This window comes from Danio rerio, chromosome 20 (genome assembly GCF_052040795.2).
Source record: "Danio rerio strain M-AB ecotype USA chromosome 20, GRCz13ab, whole genome shotgun sequence".
NCBI classification, from domain to species: Eukaryota; Metazoa; Chordata; class Actinopteri; order Cypriniformes; family Danionidae; genus Danio; species Danio rerio.
Genome location: NC_141040.1, coordinates 46594034 through 46607674, shown reverse-complemented (window position 1 = coordinate 46607674; position 13641 = coordinate 46594034). Strand labels below are relative to the sequence as shown.

Here is a 13641-nt window from a genome sequence, read left to right as displayed (position 1 = left end):
ATGGCAAAATATTATTAACCATTTTTAATAATATTAGTCCCTTTATTAATCTGGAGTCGCCACAGCGGAATGAACCGTCAGCTTATCCATGACAGTGTCACCATATTATATATTTAACATATTTTGTTTCTATGATATACAACATTACTACCAATGCTAAAAATACCAAAATATTAGTTACCATTATTATATAATTGCAATATTCTAGTACATTACATCATTAATATTTACCATTATTATATCATCGCATCTTGTAGAATAAAGTGTTTATGTTTATCTTTGTTTTTTTATATTATATTATAAAATTGATGAAAGATACACGTTTTAATGTTAGCCTATAATTTACGTCTAAAAGACAGATAAATAAAATTAAGTAAATTAAATGGGAGATCAGATGCAAAAAAATCTAATAGTTTAATAAAACTTTTCCAAGACATACAACTAATGATATAAATAAAATAAAGAAAATTAAACAAGTAAATAAAATCGAAAATGCAAAAAAAAAACTAATAGTTTAATAAAAACTTTTTCAAGATATAAAACTAATGATATAAATAAAATACGCAAATAAACAAGTGAATAAAATGGAAGATGCAAACTATTAAAAAAATCTAATAGTTTAATAAAAAACTTTGCAAGGCATAACACTGCATGGCTCCTCAGTATCATTTCCACAACTATTATCCTATTAACAGCCTGACTCTAGTCTAGAGAGAGCCGTCAGACTGGTTCAGTGACCGCTTGGTGCCGCCTGTGGGAGAAACACGGAAGAGAAAAGAGTTCATTCAAGGCGGTCCGGGGATCCGCGCGGACAAACACACACACACACGTACACGAGTTTCCCCCGGTAAACATGCTCCCGTGACGCTTCTCCAATGTGCCTTCGCGTTTTACTCTCATTCACTGCGGATTTAAGTGGAAATGTCTGGACACACCGTTCTGTATGGACTGATTCTCTTATATTCAATTCACCCGCTCGTGCTCGCCGAGAAACCGGGTAAGTGAACAATAAAAAACACGGCAGATGATCGCAAACAAAAGGGTCTGTTTGTTGAGGCGTCAGAGGTTTCTGCTGGAGGACTTTGAGCTGTTTGTGTTTAACATGCTTTTGTGGTTTTAAATCTTTTTTTTCAGTAATCATACAGCAGCTTCTGATGAGTTATAATGTGTAAAAGTTAGTTGCTTCAGATTGATCCTGTAAGCTCTCTTGTAAGATGTATTGTATTTAAATTTATCAGAAGGTGTGTTTATGTGCTATCATATAGGCTTAGCATGTTGACTTGGGATTTCTGTTTATGTTTCGTGTTGTTTATTTGCCTGAGGAAAACCGAAGTAGCCTTTTCAACCTGGAAGTCCTATTAACTCATAAAACCTGTTAGAGTTAACACTGATATCGTTAAACTCCAGGTTTGGTTGATCGATAAGATGGTTGGTGTCAACTTTAGTTCACTATAAAAATGTTGACTGTATTGTAACAGCAGTTAACACAACATGTTGTCCATGAGGGCAACTTTCCATCACCTTCACATTGGGACTGTATTGCAGACAAACGTATTGGTTTAAAATCCCACGCATGATTACAAAACAACTTTAGCACTATTAATTTGACTGTGAACAATGTTGTTCTTTGATAGTCATTGGCTGCTAATACGATTTCCCAGTTCTGAATTTGCCAAGAATACTTTTATGAAACTATATTATTAAGGAGAAAGTTCGAATGTGGAAATTTAAAACCAACTTTTACCTCAATAAATAAGTTGACTGTATTATAACAGGAGTTAATACAACATGTTGTCCATGAGGGCAACTTTCCCTCACCTTCACACTGGGGCTGTATTTCAGTCAAAAGTGGCTTGGATGGTCTGAACTGCATTAGGGTAAAGTTGGTTTTATATTCACACATTCATTCAGTGACAACTTCATTACCATGGTACTTTGAGTATTTGGTCTGAAATCACATGTATGAATGACTTCAAAACAACATTAGCAATATTTATTTTACCATAAACATTGTTGTACTTTGATAGTCATTGACTGCTGATATGATTTCCCAGTTTTGAATGTGCCAAGAATACTTTTATGAAACTATATTATTAAGGAGAAAGTCTAAATGTGGGAATATAAAATCAAATTTACCTCGATTGAAAAAGTTGACTGCAACATGATGTCCATGAGGGCAACCTTTCCTCACCTTCACATTGGGACTGTATTGCAGTCAATCTGGCTTGGATGGTGTGAAATGCATTGTGAATGGAAATTAGGGTAAAGTCAGTTTTATATTTGTTCAGTGACAACTTCATTACCATTGTTCTTAATCGGTTTTAAATCGCATGTAAGTAGGACCTCAAAACAAGCCACTGGCTGCTAATATGATTTCACAGTTTTGAATGTGCTAAAATATTTTTCAGAAATTATATTAAGGAGAAAGTCAGAATGTGTGAATATAAAACCAACTTTACCTCAGTGAATAATGACCAAATTCTTGTTATTTTTCTGTGAAAATTTCGGTTTAACATTTTAGTCAAACATGCATAATACTTCATTTCAAAACTGTATACATAGCATTGTTACTTCATGGCAAAATTCATGCTAAGCATGGTGTTTTAAACTGAATGTTCTCACTCTGTGAGAATCCATATTTGGTGTATGATAGGAGATGGCCGCATTGTCTGTACATGCTAAAATCTCTGTGTTGTGAATATTTGTGTTCTACCCTGGGGCAGACGGCGGCCAGGTGTTCCTCAACATGCTGAAAAGCCTGATTTTGAAGCACTTTTGCCTTCTTCCTTGTTGGAATCAATGCAGAAATGGACTAAATCAGGGCTGCACAATGTTGAAAAAAAACTGACATTGTGATATTTTGTTTTCCTGCAATAAATATTGCAAATACATAATTTTCAATAATTTCAATAAATGCTTTAAATTCTCTATTTGGAATGCACCTAGATAAATTATAACACATTACAATGAAAGAAAAGTACAACAGAATAAAGATACAAAGAATGCAAAAAGTGCTTTATGGATTTCCAGAGAGTCTAACTGTACCAAATTAAAATAATTAAATCTAAAATAACACTTCATTGCATGAGTTATTAAATACGGTGAACTTTGTTAAAGCTACACACATTATAATTTCTTTAATTCATATTAATTTCTTGCCTGAATGCTTTAAATTCATTTGAAATGCTCATTCACAGACCTTAAAGGGGACCTATTTATACCCTTTTTTGCAAAATGTAAATTAAGTCTCTGATGTCCCTAGAGTATGTATTTGAAGTGTCAGCTTAAAATACCCCATAAATAATGTTTGAAACTCTTTGAATCTGCCCCTTTTAAGCGTTGATCGTAATTGTATATTTTGATGACTGTCACTTTAAATTCAAATGAGATTGTGCTCTTTTCAAAAGAGGGTGGAGCTACAAATGTGTCAGTGTTAAGGCTGATTTATACTTCTACCCTACGCCGTGGCCGTAGCGCTGACGAGTCAGGGCGGGACCGAGCCGCGCAAGTGGTGCGAGCCCGATGAAGCGATTGTTTACAAGTGTGGAGTCCTGTGAAGGAGCTCTGGATGGAAAGTTTTGTTTTGTGTTTAACTCATAATTAAAGTTGTTGTATGTCCTGCCTCAAAATGAGCGAGTTTGAGCCACTTGTACATTCAGGAAGCGTTCAGAAAAAAACAAAACAGCAGCGAAAAAACTTGACACAGAGAACATTAATACCTCACTGCCAACTCGTTTCGGAAATGTTAATGCAGACCAACAGTGACAGCGCGCAGAAGTATAAATGCACAGCCGTTGCATGCGCTGTGGGTTACGCCGGTCACTTGACGCAGAAGTATAAACCAGGCTTTACGCGTTAATGTTGTTATATAGGATAAGGCGTAAAATTAAGTGAGTTTCTACTGGTGCTGCGTGAAAATAAGAGAAAACACAACAAATGGCTATGTGAAACCAAAATAATTTATTAAACAATGATATTAAACAATGAATATAGGAATTACAAATGTAATTTAACCAACCAAACCAAATGAAACAGGAGTGTTGCCAAAACAAAGAAATAAATATAACAAAACAGTCTAACTAAACCCCAAACTAACTAACCAAAGAAAAATGTAGAAACAAAACCGCAATCTTCAGCGTATGTGACGCTTAACTAAACTACTTAACTATTCAAAATATAATTACAGGCGTGGCAAATCCTCTATAAACTAGCATGAAATACTATTCTACTCTGAATTACTAGAGTTCTCGTAAAAAGTACACACTGTTGGTAATTAGTAAAACAAAAGCTTATCTGATAATCCAATTCTCATAAAAATTGTTTGACTTTCTAATAATCTGGTAAATTGAGCTATAAAAAGTATATTTTAACAATAAAGCGCTTCAACGAGAGACAAACTGAACACAAAATTATACCAACACAAATGGTTGATACAAGTGAAGAGTTGTAGAATCGAGTGCTTCTACTGGAAAGTGCAAGCGAATGCTTTTAAACACTTCCGATTGGTGTGATGTCATAATGATGAGTGACGGCCTTCTCGACCAATGGTCGCACACCTGCGGGAAGGACTGAAAACAAAGCAGGGTAAAGGGAGAGAAAGCGAAACAGAAAACGAACACATAACACCACAAAACATACGTGGAACATAACAGTCAGCATAGTGCCAGATTCAAGAACAAGACTAACACCCTATGCTAATGAGAAAGAGATTGACACTAATGGGTGGGACCCATGTTTAAACCCCTTATAAAAGGGATTTTTGCATAATAGGTCCCCCTTACCGTGCGTTCACACCGAAAGTGGTGAGAGCGTCCAAAGTCGCTCTGACCGCCTCGGCGACAACTCTGTCTGCCTTCCGCTCCGGCGGCGAGAGCGTCAAAATTTGCTACATTAATCTCGTATTTAAAGGGGTCGTTGCAGCATATCAGTTACTTTCCTGCATAAAACATGCTTTCTAGCGTAAAATTGTTGTATGTACACTTATTAAATACATTTAACAATGGAAGATAAATTTGCGTGTGGTGTGGGTTTGCTCCACTTAATGATCCAATGTGTCTATATGTCTGAAATATCCTGAAGCAGCAACACTGTTTTGTACTATCCCATGAGATTCCCGCTTTTTTTAGGATAAATATATATAACTTTAATGCACATCAGTAACTTTTTAAATACATGTTCCTGTAAGAAAACATTGTAAATAATTGAAATTCCGGCGACTGCAGTAGTCAAACCACTGGGAACAACTGTGGTCGGACCCAAAGTTCACAGGTCTGTGTTCTCTGAACTCCGATTGCTTGCCGCTGAACCGGGTCATAGCTCAAAACCATAAAGTTGACTTGATTTTAACTCTTCTCGACGCCCACACCGGCGAAGATGCGCCACGCTACTCCTCGGCGCTGGCTCTCATTGAAAATGAATGGTTTCCGGCTGCTTTGACGCTCTCACCGCTTTCGATGTGAACGTACGTTAAAAACGCATGCACATTATACACTTTTACTATATTATGGTTAAACTTTACAACAACTCCACAAATCTCATATGTTCTGAACTGTGTTGCTGGTCAACCGTATCCCAACTCGACATTGCAGAACCTGCGATGGAACTATTGCAAAAGCACCAGCCGATTCGAATGCTATCACTCTATTAAATGAACGTAATCAGCTGATAGATATGGGTCAATAGGGCACTTCTGCGCCTACTGGTAGGCTTAGAGGGCTGATATCATTCATCCACATACGGCTGCCGCTGGAAGTTAACAATAATTATTTATATTATTTATTAAATTTCCCATAATTGTATTTTACTAACATCTTTCCCTACCCCAACCCTAAACCCAACCGTCACAGTAATGTCAAAACAGATCTGGATCTGAAGTCTTCTCTTTTAGTATAGCTGATTGTGGATGGACGATAACAACCCTCTGAGCCTACCAGTAGGCACAGAAGGCCCATATTGGGCCATATCTATCAGCTGATAACCACTGATAGCACCCAATCATTCAGTCGAGCGATAACATTCGAATCGGGTGAACGCACACATTGCAAAATCGATGCTAAAACGATATATTGTTTAGCTCTAGACTAAATCTGCTTTGGGTGATTTGCATAGATGTTGTTTTTGGCATTGACAGCAGCTACTTAATCCTGAATTTGGAACAAAAATAAATTGAAGATTATCCTCCAACTGTGTAGTCGTTTGTTTGCATGGCCGTGATTAGCATGTGATGTCATTCCCCAACACCTGCCCTGAGGTTTCCGTCTGTTCGCTTTTTAAGCACCGACCCAGCCTAACATCTGGATGAAGTTCAGACGCCGCCACAAAGGCCACTGTGTGTCCGCTAGTATGTAGCACTGACGTAACACTAGCTTAGGTCAAAGAAAGCTTTTTGTTTAGCGTGGCCGAACGCTCTCTTAGAAACGCACCGGCGCTATTTATAGCCTTCATTCCTCGTGTCATTTAAGAATGCATTCAATGCGGCAAAACTTCTGGGGTCTCTTGAGTTTGTTATGTGCATACATCAGCGCCAAGTTCTTGCATGACTGTTGGAGACTCAGCTGTCTTGTAGGAAAGGAGTAGTTTGTTGGTACCATCACAGGTGTGAGTGCCTTTACCGTGGGAGACAGTGACATAGCACAACAGTGCACAGTAGCTCTTGACAATACATGCACAAATGCACACATACATGCACTAACCCTCCCAGCGTGGGAGCTCTTCAGCCTGGGATCTTCCACAAGACTTGTGTCCAGCAGCTGACGCTTTCTGACGCCACCTTTGTCACTGATGGATGGAAGCTTATTTCTGACACTGATATGGGTCGGATGTAGGGCTGCATGATATATTGAAGAATTGTCATCAATGGTATGTGCAGTGTGACGATCAGGGGGGTCAGCTTTTTTAGTATAATGTTAGTTTGTTTAATACATGCTTCAATCATTTATGTATTTATTTATTTAAATGACAACTAATTTACTCATTAATTTTGTTTTCAGCTTAGTCCCTTTATTAATTTGGGGTCGCCACCGCGGAATAAACCGCCAATGGATGCATGCAGTGGATGCCCTTCCAGCTGCAACCCATCACTGGGAAACATCCACACACACTTATTCACACATACACTCCAGAGAATTTAGCCTACCCAATTCACCTATATATATATATATTCACATATATGTCAACTTTTTTTTTTTCCACAAAAAAGTATTAAAATAGATGTTAATGTAACATTTTATATAATGCAAACACAATAATGGGACATGTCTCTTCTCATATACGTTTTCAAACAGTGGAAATAATCAAACTTTCATGCTGATCAGCGAGCATGTGCTATGATAGTGGCGTTTCCTCTCTAATAAAAGTTCAGTATCATCTTTCGCTTCTAATTACACACCATAAACTTTTGTATAAGTAGAGGCTTCTTTCAGAGCTTTGACTTGTCTTAGGGGCATGTACATGTTGAAACATTGCGTTAATTTAACTCTCCGCTAGCTGATATAGTATTCTTTGGTTCATGTTAGATTGGCGTGCATTGGCTTGTCGGTCTCATTCAGTTGTTTGTTGCAACAGAATCAGACATTCTTGTGTGCTTGGAGTCTTGATGCTGTTACATAACAGGTTGGATAACTATTTGCATGACACAAATAGCTTAACAGGTCTGGGATCAATATAATGTCGTTGTTTCTTAACCGTTCCTGGAGGACCACCAGCTCTGCTCATTTTCCATGTCTTCTTAACCAAACTCACCTGATTCAGATCTTCAGCTCATTGGCAGAGACCGAAAGACCTGTAATGGGTGTAACAGAGAAAGGAGATATACAAAACATGCAGTGTTGATGGCCCTCCTTGAGCTTGGTTGAGAAACACTGATCTAAAATTTAGGATTAAATGTAAATTTAAGGTGGCCACTTTTGACACCAAACAAATTGTAAATAGTGTGTGCTTTTCTTCAATGTCAAATAAACCTTTTAACAGGCTGATTTGCTGCTGCATTACATGGAAACTAGGGCTGTCCCTGACTAAAGCTTTTATTAGTCCACATTACTAAATTTTTGTTCTAAAATGCCTTGTTTTCTCTCCGTTTTGGCCTATTGTCCACATTAAGACAGCTTTTTTAGGAAATAAAAGCATTTTTGTAACACAGTCCTAAGGAGATGACATTTAAAAACCCTATTTTCGTATTGGAAATTAAATAAATGTCAGGTGGGTATCTGAAAGCATTTTCCATCATTTTATTTTGAATGACGGAAAAAAATGAAAATGATAACGTTTACATGGAGCTTTTTTAGAGTGCTTTCAGTAAGTAAAGCAACGTAAATAAATATATAGCCTATAACCTGCCCTTATATAAGTGAAATGTCATCTTAATAAGGAAAAAATGTCTCAATAAAATACCGTTATCACAAGAAAAAACCTTTTATAAGACTATTAAGTGGAAAAAAATAATAGCCTGCAGTAGGGTAGTCTGTATGTGGCAGCATTGCGCACCGTGAATGAGTTTGCTTGTCTGGTTTCGGAATATAAAAAACAAGCCTTCATTCGTTTTTGTTTTCTGGTGATTTTATTTTCTGTTATTCAAAATAAAAAAATAAAAATCAAATGATTTTTGAATTTAGCTTTTTCATTTTTCACCATTAAAAATATTTTTTTCTATTTAATATTCGTTTTTGAAATTAAAAATGAAAATAAAAAAAACGGTTCATTTTTTATTATTCAATATCCATTTCTAATAGATTTCCAATGAATTTCCATGAAAATCCTATGACCAAAAGATACTCAGACCTTTCACACCTTTTAGATCGATTGTTTTGTTCCAAAATGGGGATTAAAGTTGTTACAATGTTTATTTTTGTTCTTGGTGGGGTTCGCTTTCACACCGTAATGTTTCTAAACGGACCAAAAAAACTAAAACAAGTAAAGTGCAGAGTAAACTCTGCTCACATTGGTCAGAGTTTCAGGGTTTATTTTTCAGAGTCCCGCTCAGCTGTCATGCTTGCTTGTTTTTATTTATGACGACAAGCAATAAGACCGTATAAGCGAAAAGATGTGCTTTAATTTTAAATGGTGACACCCACAGATATTGTCATCAAATATAAATCAGAGGTAAGACTATCTCATACATAGCCTTGGCTAGAATTATGCATTATAGGCTTTATGATATAGAGAGAGATAACAAAAAAGCCAAGACTGCAGTTCAGTAAATTTTCCTAATGGATAAACAGCTCTCTGTAATATTTCAGCATGCTTTCTCTTTCAGGTGATCTCGGACCAATTGTTTTTGAGAAAGGAGGTTTCACATTTGCCAAACAAAGCGCGCTAACCAGTGAAACGAGACTGGTTCCGAAACAAAAATCTAGATGTGAAAGCACCCTTAGACAAAAATGCCGTTTTCAAATTTATCCAGATTCATGTAGACGCAGGCTTGGTCAACCAGTAGTTGTTAATTAAAACCATTAGTCAACCAATGTCCCATTTCAATTTAAATTAATTTAATTAGGCCTACATAAGCAAATATGGGGAACAAATGAGAAAGGGCTGAGAATAATAGTCTTATGTAACATTGTTTCACAATGTACAGAAACGCTGTAATAATAAGTGTTAAAATTTGACATTACGTACTTGCACACGCATAAAATGGCACTAGGGTTGTAACAATATACCGGTATGACGGTTTACCACGATTTGAACGTGCACGATTATCATACCATGAACAATTGCATATCAACGGTTTTAACCCTTAAAGACCGAGACAGCCGCCCGCGGCTAAAAATAAGTATTGCTCTTAAATGTTTAATAACTTTTGATCCGCTGATCCGATACAATTCAAAGATTGGCATAAAGAAGAGAATCTCAGCTTTCCAGTGCTGTATCACATAACATTCGCGGACTTTCAGAGGCTCCGGAATCAGTGCGGTTACGTCATCAACATTTGACAACGCTGATTTGACAAAGAAACGCTCGTCACTGTGTCTCCGGACAAATCAGACATGATACATTGATGCATTGTCCCTCCTCCATGCCCAGATTGGTTCAAACTCGCTATATCACAACCAATAAGCATAGGTTTCGCTTTTGTTTGTGGACCAAGCTTTTTGAACAACACGGAATGAGAGATAGGCATACATTTATGCGCGGCTAAATAAAACGCAAAAAAAAAAGTTTTGCATGAAATAATTCTCATACTAAATACTTTTGCATGCACAGCAGAACAGAAACATGACAAAACAGTGACACAGCAAAGACGAACTGCTGCTCTTGCTGTTTTCAAAAGACGCAAATGAAGATGCAGCTGTTTGTCTGCATTGCAGACAACCATATCCAAATCCATATCGATAGACAACCATATCCATGCTGGCACATAAAACCTAAGGATGTTCCATATTGAATCTAGTTTCGTTATGTAACTATTTATAGTATAGTAAATATTTATATCTATTTTTTACTGAGGATTTGCACCATGTTTATTTGGACTTTATTTGGACTTTGACACATTATTTATTATTTTCTTATTTTTATTTGTTCATTGTAAGTGGTGTTGTTTATAGTAACTAAAAATATATTATTTGGAAAAAGTCAAATTTGCTTCACTGTTCTATTATTTTGTAACATTTGTAACATACCGTATACCGCGAAACCGTCAAACCGTGGTATTGTTTTAGACGATTATCATACCGTGAAAAATTCATACCGTTACAACCCTAAATGGCACCAACAAATGATATGAATGTGTTTGGGGAAAAAACAACATGGAGCTTTGCTGAATATTTGTTGATAAAATTCAAACGAAATAACATTCAGCATCAACATTCAAACAAATTCCAACTTATGAGCTTTTTAGCAATGAAACACACCGTTTTGAAAGAAACTAAAACAAATACAATTGTAAAGGCAAGGCAAGGCAAGGCAAGTTTATTTATATAGCACATTTCATACACGGTGGCAATTCAAAGTGATTTACATAAACAGGAATAAAAAAGACAAGGCATCCAAAGTTTCTCTCTAAAACAAAGGGCTTTGCATTATTAAAGTATTAAATGATAACGTGTGACACCTGACTGAGTCTCCTAAATTTCTATGAATTTTATTTATTGCTACAAATAATTTGGGGTGTAGCGATACACAAGTTGCGATTCGATACGTATCTCGATACTGAACTAACAATACAGTTTTATCTTGATATTGTACGTTGTAAAAAAATCGTTTAACTGTAGTATTGTTGTTTCTCAATCCAATAGTAAAAACAACAACAATAATATTTTAATTTGAAGACCTACTATGAGTTCAAATGTAAAACTATTTTATAGACTTAAGTACATCAGCTCACAATGAGATTTCGCAGCCATTGTGCAACATAGTACATGAAGATGAAATCGACATTTTTGGAGGAATTATCCCTACAGTAAGCTAGCTTCTGGAAAAAAAAAAGCTCAGTATCACAAGTCATATCCTTTAAATCCGCAAAACACATGGGTGCATTAATATTTTGTGCTATTTTTCTGATTTATTGTGCCATAGCTTTACTCCCCTACTAATAATCCTCATTTCTTTTACAGACGATGGCTGTGGTCATTATGTTTTGGGACAAGAGAGTGGTGTTTTGTCCTCCAAAAATTACCCAGGAACGTATCCCAACAATTCCTGGTGTGAATGGCGGATCCGTGTACCCATCGGCCACACAATCATCCTCAAGTTTGGAGACCTGGACATGAAGAAGAGGGACTGTGAGTCGGACTATTTAAAGGTTTTGAAGGGATCCTATGGTTCAGAAAATGGTAAGTTTTCAATCACTTTTGTCATGTGATGAACATTTATGTGTTGTTGCTTTCTGAGTCATTGAATTTCTTCCCCAGTGTTCACTATATTGTTAGTCTGTTGATTAAAACCAGATGCTATCAAGGCGACTTGTGCCATTGCCTCTTTTGTTTTAAGGGGTTTGTCTTTTGACAAAATGAATATTCATTCAAGTTTTGCTGCTTCGGATAAACAAACTTTGGTTCAGTGCATAGATTCAGTCCTGATGCTGTTGGTTGTATCAGTGAAACAGAATCCTGTTGGAAACAGCGAGTATTTACAAATCTAATTGTAAGTCTATTTGTAATCTCTTGCGCAATCATTTTTAGTCAGTTAAAACTCCTCTGGATCACATTACTCTTAGTAAACATGAGTAAAGCACAATTCATCGAAATGCTTTAATGAGTCGCCATCAGTCATGCATTGGTAAGTTTACTGTAAAGCAAGAGGAAACCAGAAAAGCCAATGTATGGGAGGAGTTTTTTGTGAAATGTGGACAATCCTGCCTGTTTCCGAAAGGATTTAGTCACCTATCAGCTTTCTTTTTAAACAAGCTTACCATTTTAAACAAATTTACAGTAAATTGGCAAACAAATGCGTTTCAGTTTAGAGTTGTGCAATGTTTATTGTCTTTGAAAATATCATAACTCTTATATTTTACTTTGTGCAAGCTAAGTAAGTCACTTTATATTTAAATAGATTAAGCCAGTGATGGACCGTCCATCAATTGGTACCCAGCCGCAAAAGCAAAATCTTTAATTATTTTAGTTTTATTTACTATTAAAAGCCTGAATGATCTTTAATGTGGAAAAATCTTTTATTGGTTTATTGGTCGCTTGACCACCAAAATTTAACCCACAAGCTAGAGAAATGAGTAAGACACACACTTTGTTTGCAAAGTTCCAGGCTCACCTTGTTGAAAACATCTTCAGAATAGTTTTTTGCTATTTCTGCTAAAAAAAAAAAAAAACTTAACATATGAACTTAAAAATAATACCTTATTAACTTTGATTTATTGTTTACACTGGAAATCCAATTCTATCCACTTATTTGCAAGTCTTATATAATATCTCTACTAAAAGACAGAAAATATTACTTTACAAACTGTACAGTAAATAAATCAAATGAACATTTTCATATTGATCAATAATATAACTGAAATTAACTAGAAAATATAATAAATTTACACACATTTATACAAGTAAATAAATAGACTCAATGATGGGTTAAAAATCAGCAGAAATCAGGCAGATTTCGTGTGGGCCTAGTAATATTCCAGTTAAATTGACTCAAGAGTGTTTCAGAATGGAAATCTAGCCTGTTTGTTTAAAAAAAAAAAGGAAAGAATTTTTTAAAATTTGCCAATGTTTGTTTTTGTTTGATTTAATTCATCATTTAATGTCACGATCACACTAGAGTTAAAGCATGCATAATTCTGTTGTACAGCACTGCGAAAAGGGGCGGGACTAACCAAGATGATTAGACATTTAAAAAAAATTGAGCGATTGGTCCGTATTTAATTTCTGTACAGAGAGGTTATGTTTTTATCTTTGATTGGTCTCACGCAGTCATGTGATGCGATTTCGTATGTCAGGGTGCACCAAGCTTGAACTTTCCAATGCAGTGGACTGCGAAACTTGTCGCATGAGCTTAAGTTTTCAGTCTGCCGCATTTGAAGTCTATGGACTGAGAAGTGCAACATGACTGTGGCTTCTACTTGTTTACTGTTAAAAAATGCTAACTCTTTATAGGGCAATCATTAAATTAATCATTGGAAAACCCCTGAAGGTTATTACAAAACCTTTGAACTTTTATGACAATGAAGGAAGTTACCATATATGGCTCTTTACTCAATTA

General features: G+C 36.0%; 1 protein-coding gene and 1 long non-coding RNA gene across 12 annotated transcripts in view; one reads left to right on the top strand and one right to left on the bottom strand.

Moving 5' to 3' along the window:
* Nucleotides 1-13641, bottom strand: part of LOC147839443 (uncharacterized) — an 837962-nt gene that overhangs the window by 784147 nt on the left and 40174 nt on the right. The window lies entirely within an intron of this gene.
* The window catches only part of dcbld1 (discoidin, CUB and LCCL domain containing 1), an 88550-nt gene continuing 75692 nt past the window's right edge, over nucleotides 784-13641 (top strand). For all 11 annotated transcript variants that reach the window (XR_015518013.1, XR_015518012.1, XR_015518010.1 and 8 more), the window contains 2 exon segments: nucleotides 784-997; nucleotides 11547-11765. Coding sequence is in view for 2 of the 11 variants with exons in the window: in XM_087297844.1 (XP_087153970.1) it covers nucleotides 922-997; nucleotides 11547-11765 (295 nt within the window). In the remaining 9 variants the exon portion in view is untranslated.